The sequence below is a fragment of the Camelus bactrianus genome, chromosome 1 (genome assembly GCF_048773025.1).
Source record: "Camelus bactrianus isolate YW-2024 breed Bactrian camel chromosome 1, ASM4877302v1, whole genome shotgun sequence".
Taxonomy (NCBI): Eukaryota; Metazoa; Chordata; class Mammalia; order Artiodactyla; family Camelidae; genus Camelus; species Camelus bactrianus.
The window spans coordinates 57,190,602-57,206,100 of NC_133539.1; the positions used below are offsets into that span (position 1 = coordinate 57,190,602).

A 15,499-nucleotide genomic window follows, 5' to 3' on the forward strand; every position below is an offset into this window, starting at 1 on the left:
TAAGCTTATGTTTTGACCCTGAAAACATAATCTTAGTGAAATTTTAATAATTTCTGGGTTCTCTCACTTATGCACAAAGTTTGCAGAAGGATGTTCCTTGCATAATTATATGGAATAACAAAATATTTAGAACCTATATAAAAGTCTATAAATAGGAAGATACTTTGAAAAAAAAGTTTCTTTTGTACCATAGAATACAATGCAAAGGTTAAAGAACATAGCAAAAAAAATTTTAGACATATTTTAGTGAAAATAAGAAAGTTATAGAACAGATATCTGCTTATTAAAACATGGAAGGTCAAAAAGGATATAAACAAAATTGTTAATGGAAGTAATCTGAAAAGGGGATTGGCATACAGTGGGTTGATTAAATGGAGCTTTCATTTTATATTTATTGTTTGAATCTTTAAAAGTAAGAATATTTTCAGAATTAAAAGAAGAAAACAGGACTGTGCATCTGAAAAGTACTTCCTTTGTGGTTTGGAGGTGTGAGTTGTTGAGAATCATCAGATACCAGAAATGGTTAGAAAAGCTTGGACCTTTGAAAATAATCACTCCCTAGAATTCAGTGGGAAAAGACCATACCCTCATTCAGTTTTTATTCTAGTCAGGGTACTTAACTAATGGAGGTATGTAATATACTGTGACTTGAAAGTTATTTAAAAGAGTAAATATAGAAGTTGATAGAAGGCAGCAAAGTAACTGAGTGACAAAATGAGTGGAAAAAAGATGAGAAATCAAAGTCATTGAAGGAAACTAGTGGGAAGATTAAATGTAAATATTTCTTTTTTATTCCAAAGATAAAAGGAATTATGCTGAATTAGCTCTTCTATTGTTATCAGCTCTTCTTCCTCCCATAATTTCCAGAGGGTAGAGAACCATAGAACTTTGCCAGTTAGGCTTAGTGGAGAGCTCTGGTTTTTTGTTTGCTTTTACTTTACTGAGATGATCTAGTATATAGAGCGTGACTGCTAGAGTCAGATTCTTTGGAACTCAAATCCTAGTTCTGTTTCTTTCTAGCTGTTGGATCTTAGAAAAGTTACTTAAGCTTTCTGTGCTCAGTTTGCTTATCCGTAAAATGACAATAAAATGTTGACAGGATTAGATGTATTAATACATGTAAAATATAATCTCTTAGGCTCAGAGCAGGATACACATGACCTAGTCAAAAGAGAATAATTTGAGGAGTTTTTCATCAACAGATTATTTATCTAGGATGTAGAGAACAACATGGGATAATGTAGTACTCCATGGCTAGAAAGAACAGTGCTTTATTAACACCTGTCAAAGAATAACTCGAAGACATAGTTAATTATTACCACATTATTTACTTGACTACAAAGTAAACCAATAATAGATTGATGTTATCTAACAAATACAAAACAGAATTTATATATGAGAAAGGAAAAAGCAGAGAAAGGAAAATCACAGACATTTTCTAAATAATGAACTTTGTGTTTTCCTTTCATTATGTGAAGTGCTAATCAGCAGCTAGCAAGGAGACCTGTCAGGGTATTTGCTCTTAGACAGCTGTAGGAATCATCAACTGAACCAATTGTAGTTGTGTATGGCTTCTCTAGAAGACCTTAGGTGTTTAATTTGTGGCCTGTATGTAAAAGACATTTTCTGTATTATGTTTGTTATCATTTGGGAATCCTTCCATTTGAAAAATGCCTTGTCTGTACCATTTTTCTTGTTAGAATTTCTCCTTTTGGTCAAACTCAGCCCTCCAAGTGGAGGGCCTCAGCCTCTTTACGAAGCAGATAATGTGTTGAATAGTGTGCCCCAGGACAGTAGCTTTATCGCAACACCTAAGTACTTGGGTATCAGACATTAAAGAAGGAGAAAAGCATAAGGACAATCACAATTATTAAAGAAATTTTAAAACTACTTGCTGTTCAGTATCTTACTTGGCCTAAGTCTAACCAAGAGAATAAGTCACCAGGATTAGTGAAATCAAGTTTACCTAACTGAGCAGCTCTATTTTCCCACTAATATTGATTGTTCTACTCTTTTGAGGAATTTACCAAAAGTCAACTGTTAAGTCAAAAACTGCAGGATCTGAGATTTTCCCCTCTTACAAGCTAGTTAATTAGTCTGCCACACTTTTGTGTATATATTGACAGAAAACAGGCATTGGTGTCAGAGACAAAGATAGTTTATTGTTGACAGCAAAAATAGCAACTAGAGCAACATCTTGCATTAATTCCTGACTCTCAGTCCCAACAAAGCAACATGATGAGGAACAGAAAGTACCTGCATAGGCAGCGGTTTAACAAGAGAAGAACTCAAGTTTTAAAAACTCAGATCTGAAAATAGTTCTGCTGGTGGTCTGTCCATCCTCCCATCTGGAGAGAGAGATCTTATTTTTTACTCTGGAATGGAAGAAAATCTTCTCTGGGGGGAGAGAGAGAGAGGTCTTTATCTTTACACCCCTGGAATGTCTTCAAGGAGGGAGCTGCCTTGAAGCTTCACTATGCTGGGAGGTCTCCTTCTACATTCTTAACTTGGCTATAAGTGCCTTCACTAAAAACACCCCAAGGATTAATAGGGAAATATTCATGGAGAATGATCTACAAACAGCAATGTGATGTGGTACCTATTGTACATTGTTATTTATGAATAATTTACTCAATTTGGCTGTATTAGTCTGTGAGACCCGTAAAGCTTGAATTCTTTTACTTGCCATTTGAGTCTATGATGGGAGATGAATTATAGATCTCTCAATTTTTTTTTAGGAATTTTTTTGGCTAGAAGACAGATTCTTGTAAGAACCTTTGAAATCGAGGTTTTGGGGTATTTTGCCATATTGGGCTTTTAATAAAATGTGAGTAACTGAGAGTTTTTCTCTAAACTTGGAAAGATAAATTTAAGAGTTGAAAATTGGTCAATTTCACTGTGTATTTCTTAAAAAGAAGAACATTCTTTTACATTATAAGCATAATACTTTTGTTAAAATCAAGAAATTCTACATATATTCAGTACTACTTTTTCCTCCACAGAGCATATTAAATTTCTACACTTGTTCCAGTAATGTCATTTTTATTATATTTTCCCAGAACAGAATCAAATTCAGCCTTCAGCCTCTTACCTTTAAGTTTTCACTTTTTTAATTTTCTTCAGTCTGGGACAGTTCTTCAGCATTTATTTATTTACCTTGATATTTTTCAGGAGTACAGGCCAGTTATTTTATTTAATGTACCTCAATCTGAGTTTGTCTGATATTTCCTTATGATTAGAATCAAATTAAGCATTGTGGCAGGTATAGCACAGAAGGTGGTATCTTCTTTAGTTTATCATATCAAAAGGTACATGATCCTGGTTTATCCTAGCTTTAATCATGCTAATTTTGATTGGTTAAGATGATGCCTACTAGGTTTCACCACTATAAAGTTTTTATTTTCCTTTGTAAATAGTAAATAATTTATAGATGTGAAATTATGTAAACACCTCTTTCATCAAAGTTTCACCCATTTGTTTTAGCATCCATTGGTGATTTTCTAACTCCATTATTTCCTCTATATTTATTCATTAGTGTTTTACTGGTTAGAGAGCATAGCTTCCTATCTTACTTGTTCATTTGTTTCTATCAGCGTGGAATCATGGATTTCTATTTTGTTCAGTGAGATAAGATCTATTATTATCATTTGTTATTGTGATGTTCTAATTGTCCCAGATTCAGCCCTATGGGACCCCATCAAGATGGCTTCTGTGTCCTTTTGATATGTTCCTATCATTCTTTGAGCAGGTTCTTGTTTTCTGGTGCTACATGACATTTCATGTTTATCTGATAGATTCCTTTCTCTAACCCTGGAATCAACTTTTTGCAGGGAACTCTGGTTCCTTTCATTAGAGAATTAGAAACAAGTATTTGTATGTATATATATGTTTATATATACACATATACAAACACACACGTTCAAATATATGTATATATACAGTTGACCCTTGAGCACATGAACTGCATGGGTCCTTATATGTCGAATTTTTTCAATAAATGCTATTATAGTGCACCATCTGTGGTTGGTTGAATTTGAGGATGCGGAACCAGAGATATGGAGGGCCAACTATAAAGTTATACGGGAATTTCAGTGCAGAGGGTCAGTGCCCCTAACCTCCATGTTGTTCAAGGATCAACTGTATTTGTAAATATATATTTATATACATATATGGTATATGTATACACATTTGTATCAGATACTGTTTTCTAAATAATATTCTCTAATATATAAAAAATGTATGTATATGTGTAAATATGTGTGCATGAATGGGTGTCGAATCCTTTTATTGCTTAGAAGTCTACCAGTACATGAATAAGTCATAATTTGTTTATCCATTCTCCTGTTAATACACATTTGGATTATTTCCATTTGGAGGCTCTTATGGGGGCTTCAGTGAACATTGTTGTACACATTTTGAGGGACTTGTACAGTAGTCCCTTGGTATATGTCAGGGGATTGGCTCCAGGACTCTATACAGGTACCAAAATCTGTGTATGCTTAAGTCCCATAGTAATCCTTCTATATCTGTGGGTTTCATATCCACAGATTCAACCAGCTAAGGATCATATGTTAGAGTTTGTGATCCGCAGCTGAATCCATGAATGTGGAACTAAAGGATACAGGGGGCTGACTGTGTATTTACTGAAAAAAAATCTGCATGTAAGTGGACCTGCACAGCTCAAACCTATGTTGTTGAAGGGTCAACTGTATTTTATTTCTATCAGTAAATACCTAGGATTGGAATCACAGGGTAATGGGCTAGGTGTATGTTTAATTTTTATTAAAAAATACTAAAAATTTTTTCAAAGTTATTATACAGTTTACATTACAACCAGCAATATGTGAACATTCAGTTGTTCTAAATCCTCACCAATAAATTTGGTGTTGTAAGTCTCTTAATTAGCCTTTCCAAAGGGTGTAACTCATGATGTTGAGCACTGTTTTCATATGTTGATCATTTATATATCTTCCCTTACGGACATTGTGTTCAAATCTTTTACCCATTATTTTTTCTTTTTATTATTGAATGCAGAAGTTTTTAAAAATTAATTCTCTATTCGTCTCTTTGTTAGTGTAGGTATTGCTAGTATTTTCCTCCAATCTGTGACTTACCTGTTTTTAATGGTACCTTTTTATAAGCAGATTTTAATTTTGAAGCAGCGTAAGTTATCCATTTTTTCTTTTATGTTTATTGTTTTTTGTGTTCTAAGAAATCTTTGTCTACCTCAAGTTCTTTTTTTTAACTAGAAGTTTTATAACTGTAGCATTTATGTTTAGGTCTATGATCAATCTCCAATTAATTTTAAGTTGGTTTCTTTTTTGTTCCACATATATTTAGCTGTTCCAATATCATTTGATAAAAAGATCCTCTGTTTTCCATTGAATTCTTTTCACATGGTTGTCAAAAAATCAAGTGTGGGTCTATTTCTGGAATCTCTACTCCATTAAACTATTTTTCTTCCTACACCCATATCACACTGTCTTAATATGGCTTTGTAGTAAGTCTTGCAGTCAGTTATTGGGTAATATAAGTCCTTTGAATTTGTTATACTTTTTCAGAATTGTTCTGGTTATTCTAGGTCTTTTGAATTTCTGTCAGGAAACACAGCTGCTTGGAGAGCTGAGCTCTTTAGGTGTCAGAGTAGCTGCTTAAAACAATGAGCCAAAATGAAGACTTCAATCAATTACTTTAATGGTGTAAGCAAGAAACAAAACTGGAAAAAACACCAACTTCCCCCTGTTCTATTTTCCCCCCATGGAACAGCACGTCAGTTGAGAGTCAGGTGGATCAGCACAAGCATAGAGGACTTCTCGCTGTTGGGGTTGTCCCAAACAAAAGATTCTGACAATTGAGGTCAGAGGAGAGGGCAAAGGGGGAGGACTAGGGGTGGAAGAAATCTAGGTACAGAGTTAGAGTGTGGAAAAGAATATTCAGAGTACTGCCTCTTCCCCAGTTAGGAGACCTCAGTAGAGGCATGTGAAGACTTCTGCATAGGCCTCAGAAAAAAAGAGACTTAAAAATGAAGGCACTTGACCTAGGGATGCAAATGGGCATAAGAATATGACCTGCCAGAGGGACCTGAATCCCTTCAGAGATTCCAGTGCATTGGCACTAAGTCTGGTCTTGGGATGGCAACTTTCCTTTGAGAGGCCTACCAGGTAAAGTCTTTGTAATTGCCTATGGTCAGACTGTAAAATCACACAAAAGTTTTTAGCCGGCAGCTAGACTCCTCAAGTTCCATATGCATTTTAGAATCAGCTTGGCAATTTCATTCAAAAAAGCTTGTGAGGATTATCATTCAGGTTTTGTTGAATCCATGAAAAATTTAGGGGGAAATTGGCATGCTGATATTATTGAGTCTTCCCATCTTACCAACATGGTTTAACATTCCACTTATTTGGCATCTTTAATTTCTCTCAAGTAGACTGTTATTGCATATACTTTGTTAAATTTTTCAAGTAGACTGTTATTGCATATACTTTGTTAAATTTATTTCAAAGTATTCCATATAAGTTGATACTATTGCAAATGGTATTTGTTTTTTATTTTATTTTTAAAATGTTTTTTATTGAAGTATAGTCAGTTTACAATGTTGTGTCAATTTCTGGTGTACAGCACACTACTTCAGTCATATAGGAACATACATATATTTGTTTTCATATTTTTAACCATAAGTTACTAAAAGATACTGAATATAGTTCCCTGTGCTATACAGTAGACACTTGTTTACCTATTTTATATATAGTAGTTAGTATGTGCAAATCTCAATCTCCCAATTTATCCCTTCCCCCCCTCTTCTCCGCCCCCAGTAACCATGTTTGTTTTCTATGTCTGTGAGTCTGTTTCTGTATTTAGATAAGTTTGTCTTTTTTTTTTAACATTTTGTATTGAGTTATAGTCATCTTACAATCTTGTATCAAATTCCAGTGTAGAGCATAATTTTTCAGTTATACATGAACATACATACATACATTCATTGTCACTTTTTTTTTTTGCTGTGAGCTACCACAAGACCTTGTATATATTTCCCTGTGCTATACAGTATAATCTTTATCTATTCTGCTTATGCCTGTCAGTATCTACAAATTTTGAAATCCCAGTCTGTCCCTTCCCACCCCGCTCCCCCTTGGCAACTACAAGTTTGTATTCTATGTCTGTGAGTCTGTTTCTGTTTTGTATTTATATTCTTTTTTCTCTTTTTTTAGATTCTGCATATAGTGATATCATATGGTATTTTTCTTTCTCTTTCTGGCTCACTTCACTTAGAATGACATTCTCCAGGTCCATCCATGTTGCTGCAAATGGCATTATTTTATTGTTTTTTTATGGCTGAGTAGTATTCCATTGTATAAATATACCACAACTTTATCCAGTCATCTGTTAATGGACATTTAGGTTGTTTCCATGTCTTGGCTATTGTAAATTGTACTGCTATGAATATAGGGGTGCATGCGTCTTTTTGAATTAAGATTCCCTCTGGATATATGCCCAGGAGTGGGATTGCTGGATCATATGATAAGTCTATTTTTAGTGTTTTGAGGACTCTCCCTACTGTTTTCCATAACGGATACACCAAACTACATTCCCACCAGCAGTGTAGGAGGGTTCCCTTTTCTCCACAGCATTTATCTTTTGTGGACTTTTGAATGATGGCCATTCTGATTGATGTGATGATACCTCACTGTAGTTTTGATTTGCATTTCTCTGATAATTAGTGATATTGAGCATTTTTTCATGTGCCTATTGGCCATTCGTATGTCTTCGTTGGAGAATTGCTTGTTTAGGTCTTCTTCCCATTTTTGGATTGGATTGTTTTTTTCTTATTGAGTTGTATGAGCTGTTTATATATTCTGGAAATCAAACGCTTGTCATCTCATCTTTTGCAGATATTTTCTCCCATTCTGTAGGTTGTCTTTTTGTTTTGCTTATGGTATCCTTTGCTGTGCAAAAGTTTATAAGTTTAATTACATCCCATTTGTTTATTTTTGCTTTTATTTCTATTGCTTGGGTAGATTTCCCTAGGAAAACATTTCTGAGATTTATGTCAGATAATGTTTTGCCTATATTTTCTTCTGAGAGGTTTATAGTGTCTTGTCTTATGTTTAAGTCTTTAAGCCATTTTGAGTTTTATGGGGGTCCCAGGCTGTTCTATTCTGCACACACCCCAGGCCAGAGCTCACACTGCTTTCCAGTCCCAAGGCTGCCTCTGGGCAGTGGGCTCCAGCTCTCTGCCTGCGCTTCTCACCAATCTCCAGCAGCCAGTCTTGGCTGGTCCCTGCTGGACTAGTCCCTCGCATCTAGGGCCGGGGATCGCAGGGACCGTCGGTGTCAGTTTCCCTTAGTTCTGTCTGCCAAGCAGTTGCCACTTTCTCCTTGGAGCCTCAGAAGCTCTGCTTCTGTCCCCGCTGACCTCCCGGCTACAGAGCAGGAGTCCCAGTGGGAGGGTGCCTTTCTTCCTATGCCGCTCATTCCCTGCAGGACCAGTCTTGCACCGATTTTTTCTTTTTTTTTTTTTTTTTTCTGACCGGATTTTGTGAGAAGCTTCCTGTATTTTGAAATGAAAGACACTCTGCCAGAGGTCAGTAGGTGTTCTGGGCGATTCAGTGGGTTTGTAGATGTAATCCTTGGTGTATTTGTGGGAAAGGGCAAGCTATGAGTCTCTACTCTGTCATCTTGGCTCCTTCTGGTATTATTTTAAAATTCATTTTCTAATTGTTCACTGCTGGTATTTAGAAACATTAGTGTTTTTCTACATTGAACTTGTATCCTATAGCCATGTTAATTTACTTATTGAACTAGGACTTGCATGTGGTTCCCTAAAGATTTTCTATATAGATAATTTTGTCTCTATGAATAGAAATCAATTCTACTTTAGGCTTTCCACTGTTTGTCTTTTATTTATTTTTCTTTATTGCACTGGTTAGGACCCTTGAGTAGACATGGTTAGAATGCACACTTTGCTTTACTCCCAATGTCAGGGAACAGTATTCAATATTTCACTATTAAGAATATAATTAGCTGTAGATTTGTCAAAGACTCCTTTTAATCGTAATTTGCTGAAGAATTTTATCATGAGTGGCTTATGGATCCAGTCAGATTCTTTCATTGTATCAGTTAAGATGACTGTATTGTTTTCTCTCTTATTTTGTCACTTTGGTGAATTACACTGACTAATTTTCAAATAATATACTATTGTTGCATTGCTGGAATAAATCCCAGTTGGTCATAATGTGTTAGGATTTTAATATGTTGCTCCATTTGCTATGGCAATGTATTGCTAATGATTTCTTGGATTTTTTTTTTGATGAGGAATGTTAATTTTTAATTTTCTTTTTCTGTAATGTCTTTGTCAGGTTTTTATATCAAGATTTTTTAGGCCCCATAAAATGAACTGAAAAGTGTTCTTGCCTCTTCTGTTTTTAGAAAAGTTTGAATAAGATTGATATTATTTCTCTCCTATGTGTTTGAATTAACCAGGAAAGCCACGTGGGCCTAGAGTTTTCTTTGTGGGAAGGTTTTAAATTACAATTTCAATTTTTAAAATAGACATAAGGCTATTCAGATTTTCTCTTTTTTTCTGATTATAATATGTAATTGTATTGTCTTCTTGAAATCAGTTTAACAATACTATAAAACTCCATGTGTCCTTTTGAAAATTTTTATTTGAATGAGAGATACTTTAAATTCTATAGTGCTTTACAATTTTCAAAAGTTTCATACACATGATTTCATATAATCCTATAATAACCCTTTTATTAACCCCCTACCCCTATGTTGCCCCTCCCTTCTTCCCTCTCCCCATTGGTAACCACAGTTTGTTCTCTTTATCTGTGAGTCTGCTTTTTTTTTTAATCCACTATTTTATTGTATTTTTTAGATTTCACACATAAGTGATATCATACAGTATTTGTCTTTCTCTGTCTGACTTACTTCACTTATCATAATGCCCTCCAAGTCCATCCATATTGCTGCAAATGGCAAAATTTCATTGTCAACACTGATATTGTCAATCTTTTCAATTTTATCTCCTCTGATGGATTCAGTGGTATCTAAATGTGGTTTTAATTCACATATTCCTGGTAACTAATGATGTTCAGCATCTTTTAAGTGCTTATTTCACACTTGTGCATCTTTGATAAAATGTCTGGTCAAATCTTCTATTTTTTTAGTCAAGTTGCCTTATTATGAGAGTTCTATGAATATTTTGAGTAAGATATGTATTTTCCAAATGTTTTCTCTCAGTCCATGGCTTGCATTTTCATTTTGTTAATGGTATCTCTTGTAGAGCAAAACAGTTTAATTTGGGTATCATGCATTACCAATTTATTTTATTGTTTGTGCTTTTCATGTCCTGTTAAAACTGTTGCCTAACCCAGGATTACTATGATTTTCTCCTGAACCATTTTAATTTGGTTTTATGGAGGGTAAAAGTTAAGGTTCAATATTTTACTTATGGGAATCTAATTGTTTTTACCATCATTTACTGAAAAGATTATCTTTCCTCTGAATTACCATAGCACTTTTGTCAAGTATTAATTGGTCATTTATATGTGAGTTTGTTTGTAGCTATTCTTCTGTTCCACTAATATTTATGTTCATCTTTACTTTAATATTAGCTTGTCATGATTCCTGTAGCTTTAGAGTAGGTCTTAAAATTATATAGTGTATATCCTCAAACTTTATTTTTCAAAACTCTTTGGGCTATTCTAGATCATTGCTTTTTCATACATATTATAGAATTATGTTTTCAATTTCTTAAAAATTCTGCTGGGATTTTGTTTGGAATTGCTTTGACTTTGTAGGTCAATTTGGGGAAAATTAACAATATTAAGTGTCTTCTGACCATTGATCAAGATATATTTAGGGCTTCCTTAATTTCCCTCAACAATTATAATTTTCAGTATACATGTTTTCCACATGTGTTGTTAAACATGCCTATTTCATAATTTTGATTCTTTTATGAAATTTCAATGTAGTCAAGGACGTTGATAGTGTTGTTCAAAACTTCTATATCCTTACTATTTTTGTCTAAATTGCAGCTTAATTGGAATATTTAGATCACTGACATTAATGTGATTATCCCTATTGTTGGGTTGAATGCAAACATTTTCCTATTTTCTATTTGTCTCATTTGTTCTCACCTTTTTTGAAATGTGCATGTTTTAATGATTCTATTTTATCTCCTATTGTCTTATTTTTAAAATTTTAATTAGAAAATTTTAGTTTGCTTCATGCTATATACATATATATGTGTGTGTGTGTGTACACACACACACACAAACATACACACACACGTATATCTTTAACTTATCAAATTCTCACAGTGTATGTGAAATGGTACAATGCTGTTTAACAGTATACTTCTATTCCTTCTCCTGTTTTTAGTACTACTGTTGTCATGTATTTTATTTCTATAAATGTTATAAACCCCACAGTACATTGCTATTTTCACTTTAAATGACCAATTATTTTTTGAATAAGTAAGTCTTTAATATTAACCCACATATTTACCATTTATGGTGCTCTTCATTACTTAGTGTAGATCAATATTTCTATCTGGAATCATTTTTCTTCTGCCTGAAGGACTACCTTTACTTTTTCTTGTACTACAGGCCTCCTAGTGATGAATTCCCTCACCTTTATTCATGTGTAAAAATCTGTATTTTGCCATTTGAAAAATATGTGCTGAGTATAGAATTTTAATTTGTCCCATTATTATCATTTGTTGCTTTGTAAATGTCATAGCATCGTCTTTAGGTTTGTGTAGTTTCTGATGAGTAGATTTCATCATTCTTATTTTTGCCTCTGGGTAGGAAATGTATATTTTCTCTCCAGCTGCTTTTAATATTTTCTATGACTAGTTTTCAGCAATGTGATTATGATGCTTGTATTTTTCTTCATGTTTATTCTGCTTGGATCTCTAGGTTTATTATTATCATCAGGTTTGGCTATCATTTTGCTATTTTGGTGGGCATTTCTTGAAATATGTTTTCTGCTGATCTTTCTTTCCAAAACTCCGATTACATTTATTCTAGACTGCTCAATTTTTCCCAGGGGTCAGTGGGGTTTTTTTTTTTTTTCCTGTCAAGTTCCATTTTGGAGATTTTCTATTGTCATTTATTCAAGTTCACTATTCTTCTCTGCTACAATGTATAATATTCAGATAAAAATATCTGAAATGATAAATTATGTCTACAAATTTGATTTGAGTGTTTTTATATCTTCCATTTCTCACTTTATCACATTCATGTTTTCCTCAACCTTCTTGAATATCTGGAATGTAGTTTACAAAGCATTTTTAATATCTTCTCTGCTAATTTTATCATCTGTTTCATTTTTAGGTACAGTTCTGTTGTTTAATTTTTTTCCACTGGTTGTTGGTCTTTTTTCCTGACTCTTTATAGTCCTACTACTTTTCATATAGTGAACAATGTGAATTTTACATTTATGGTGGCATTTTGTTGGATTCTTTTCATTAGATGTTTTTCTCAAAGACAGTTATGTTACTTAATCATTGTTTTTAAGAAAAGCCTTTATGGCTAATTTGTTCCCACTACTGAAGTAACACCCTTCTATCTGCTATCCCATGTAGTGGGAGATCTCAGCAGTTTGGCTGGTAGTGACATGAAATAGCCTTAGCCTTGCGTGAGCTTTGGGAACTGTTCTGCTTTATCTTTTTGGTGGTTTGTTCCCAAGCCTGAGATATTTTACTCACATGGATGCACAGATTGAGACAAAATCTCAAGAGGACCATTCCATAAATCTCTGGTATATTCTGTCTGTACAGCTGTCTTCTCTCTAGTATTTTGCCTCAAATTCTAACTGCTTTTGCAGCATCAGATCTCTGGCTCCTCAGTTCAGTGAGACTACTGATCGCTCCTTGAGTTTCCTGTGCTCAAGCCTGGGAAATCTCTCTAATCACCAAGCTAGAATACTTAGTATAAACTAGAATAACTAAAGTTTACTTAATTGTTATCCCTTTCAGATCTTATTTTGCGGTGCTTGTTGACTAATATGTTAATACTGTTGTTTAATATATTTTGTCTAGCTTTCTAGTTGTTTAAGGTAGGAGATTAAATCCAGTATCCTTACTATTCAACAGCCACTGCCTGAGCTCCCCAAACCTAAGCTATAACTTTTTCCAGTGTTTTTATTTTTGATTCAAAAATAATTATTTTGGTTGGTGTCAGACATTCTAGTTACCTATTTTTTTTCTTTTCTCAGTATTGCATTTTGGAACTCTTTTAAAACATAATTACTTCTGCTTACAGATATGATTTTAAAGTTTAGAGATTAAGTTTCCATAATATGTGATATATTAAGATCAATTCTACTTTTGTGTGGAAAATTTTCAAAGTACTTTAGTAACATTTCTGATTTGATGCTCATAAAAGCCCTGTGAATTAGAAAAATCTAGTATTATAACTCCCATCATCAAGTAAATAAACTAAGGTCTAGCAAGATTCATTAATTTTTCTCAGTCATATAACCTGTAAATAATGAGATGGGATCTTCTGACTTTTATGACAATGTTTTTTCCAGTTTCCAGAGTCTGTCTTACTGGAAGATGTAAAATTTTACGTAAAATAGCAAAACACCTAGTATGGTCGAAACTTTATTTTAACTTTGTGTGAAGAAGGCAGTGTGGTGGAGTGGAAAGAACTAGATTGAGAGTGAGCAAATGATCTGTGAACCAGATTTAATCTAAGTTCCGTAATAAAAAACAACATGGAACTTGTATAAAATAAACAAAACAACTTTCATGAAACTAGTATATATTTAGTTTAGGAAGCAAAAAGCATAGAGTTACAATTGTTCAGCTAGAGGGCATGTTGTAAATGGAGAAAAAAGTTAGCTCAGTGTATGCCACTGGTTAAGGTGACCAAAATGCCTGCTCAGGAGAGTGGTTTTTATTTTTTAGGAGATTTAATTAAGAAATAAATGGTCTTTGTATTTTAATAAGTGGGACAAAATAAAGAACCAAAGATTGAGAAATTTTTAATTTTTATAAATGAAAGTTCTATCTATATGCATATCTATTATGGTATCAAAACCTTAGATATATGAAGTTAATTTTGATGTAAATTTTTGCGTTAATATAATTTTATTTGAAAAAGGCATCTAATTGCATCTACTTAAGCATCTGTAGCTATTAAAGTATGACATTTCTTGACCTATTTCCTGCCTTGTAGTAAAAAGATTTTATATAATTCTCCTGTAAAAACATAAAAAAAAAAGTTAAAGAGCAGATTGAGTGCTCACATGATGAGTACTTACATGATAAAATTTATGAGAAAATATGGTTGCAGGTCATTTCTGGTTTTTGCAGCAGACATGGCTAGTATACAAGGTTAACCTATCCTATGTAAAGACACGATATCCTGACTTTACACCAGTCACTCCCTTACCTCCCCAGCCTTAAAGCATTACTTTCCAAAATCATATTTTTAACTCAAAGATTAAAAATAATAATGGCTGGTATGATACATTTAGTTGCATTTTTTTTTTCTCTCAGAGTTGCATTTGGGAACTGCAATGGGTTGGCTGTGGTGGATTTTATACAGAAGACAGTTCTGTTAAGCATGGGGACCATTGACCTATATAGATCAAGTGACCTATACCAACGACAACCACGGTCTCCTCGAAAAAACAAGCAGTTCATTGCAGGTAGGAGATAAAACAAGACGGTTTTGAGCTTGGTTAGCTCTCCTGTTTTCTTACCTTTAGATTTCTTGTCTTTCTTCTGTGATGCCATTCAAATGTATAGCGTTGTAAAGTCAACAAATTTACAATACCATGTAAGTAAGTTTGGACAGAAACATAGTAAGAATCTTTGAAAGGGTAAAGAAGTGGTTTAAACTTCAGTTTGCTGTTAGGAAACATCTCAAGTTTAAGTTGAATTCCTAAGAAATAACAAAATAAGAAGCTATTAAATATAAAAATGCTAAGAAAATCAGGCTCTTTGGTTAAAAGACCTTCTTGCAATGGTTATGTAAAACAGGATAATTTTCTTCTAATATAACTTTAAAAATATAACTTAAGGTCATTCACTACTTTTTTAAAATTATCTCCATTTTTTTAGCTGTCACCTTTCCTCATTAGATGGTGACTTTCTTAGAGGCATTTTTACAAAATGCAGTAAACATTATTCATTAACATTTTAAATTGCTATAAAAGATAATTTTTCCTGACAGGACCAATTATAAAAGAAAAATATATAACATTATTAGATGATATCCCAAATCATCCAAAGTTTTACTGAAATTTCAGTGTGTATATACAAATAGTTGGCTTTGTAAACATTGCCAAAATTTTTTATATTTTTTGTCCACTGATATAGTCTAGTTGGTAAAAAAAATGAGTTGAGTTAAAAGGTTTGCATATGGAAATGCATCTATAATATTGTTATTTTTAGACAGCTCTTTAAATTTTCTGTTTTTTAAAAAATAATCAATTGAATATTAACACCTTTACTAAATATGCCCATGCAAACACT

At 33.4% G+C, this 15,499-nt stretch overlaps 1 protein-coding gene across 3 annotated transcripts in view; it reads left to right on the forward strand.

Moving 5' to 3' along the window:
- Positions 1 to 15,499, forward strand: part of STXBP5L (syntaxin binding protein 5L) — a 290,135-nt gene that overhangs the window by 197,189 nt on the left and 77,447 nt on the right. For all 3 annotated transcript variants that reach the window (XM_074364363.1, XM_074364371.1, XM_045507179.2), the window contains exon 19: positions 14,519 to 14,670. In XM_074364363.1, the coding sequence (XP_074220464.1) occupies positions 14,519 to 14,670 (152 nt within the window). The remainder of the gene's footprint in view (positions 1 to 14,518; positions 14,671 to 15,499) is intronic.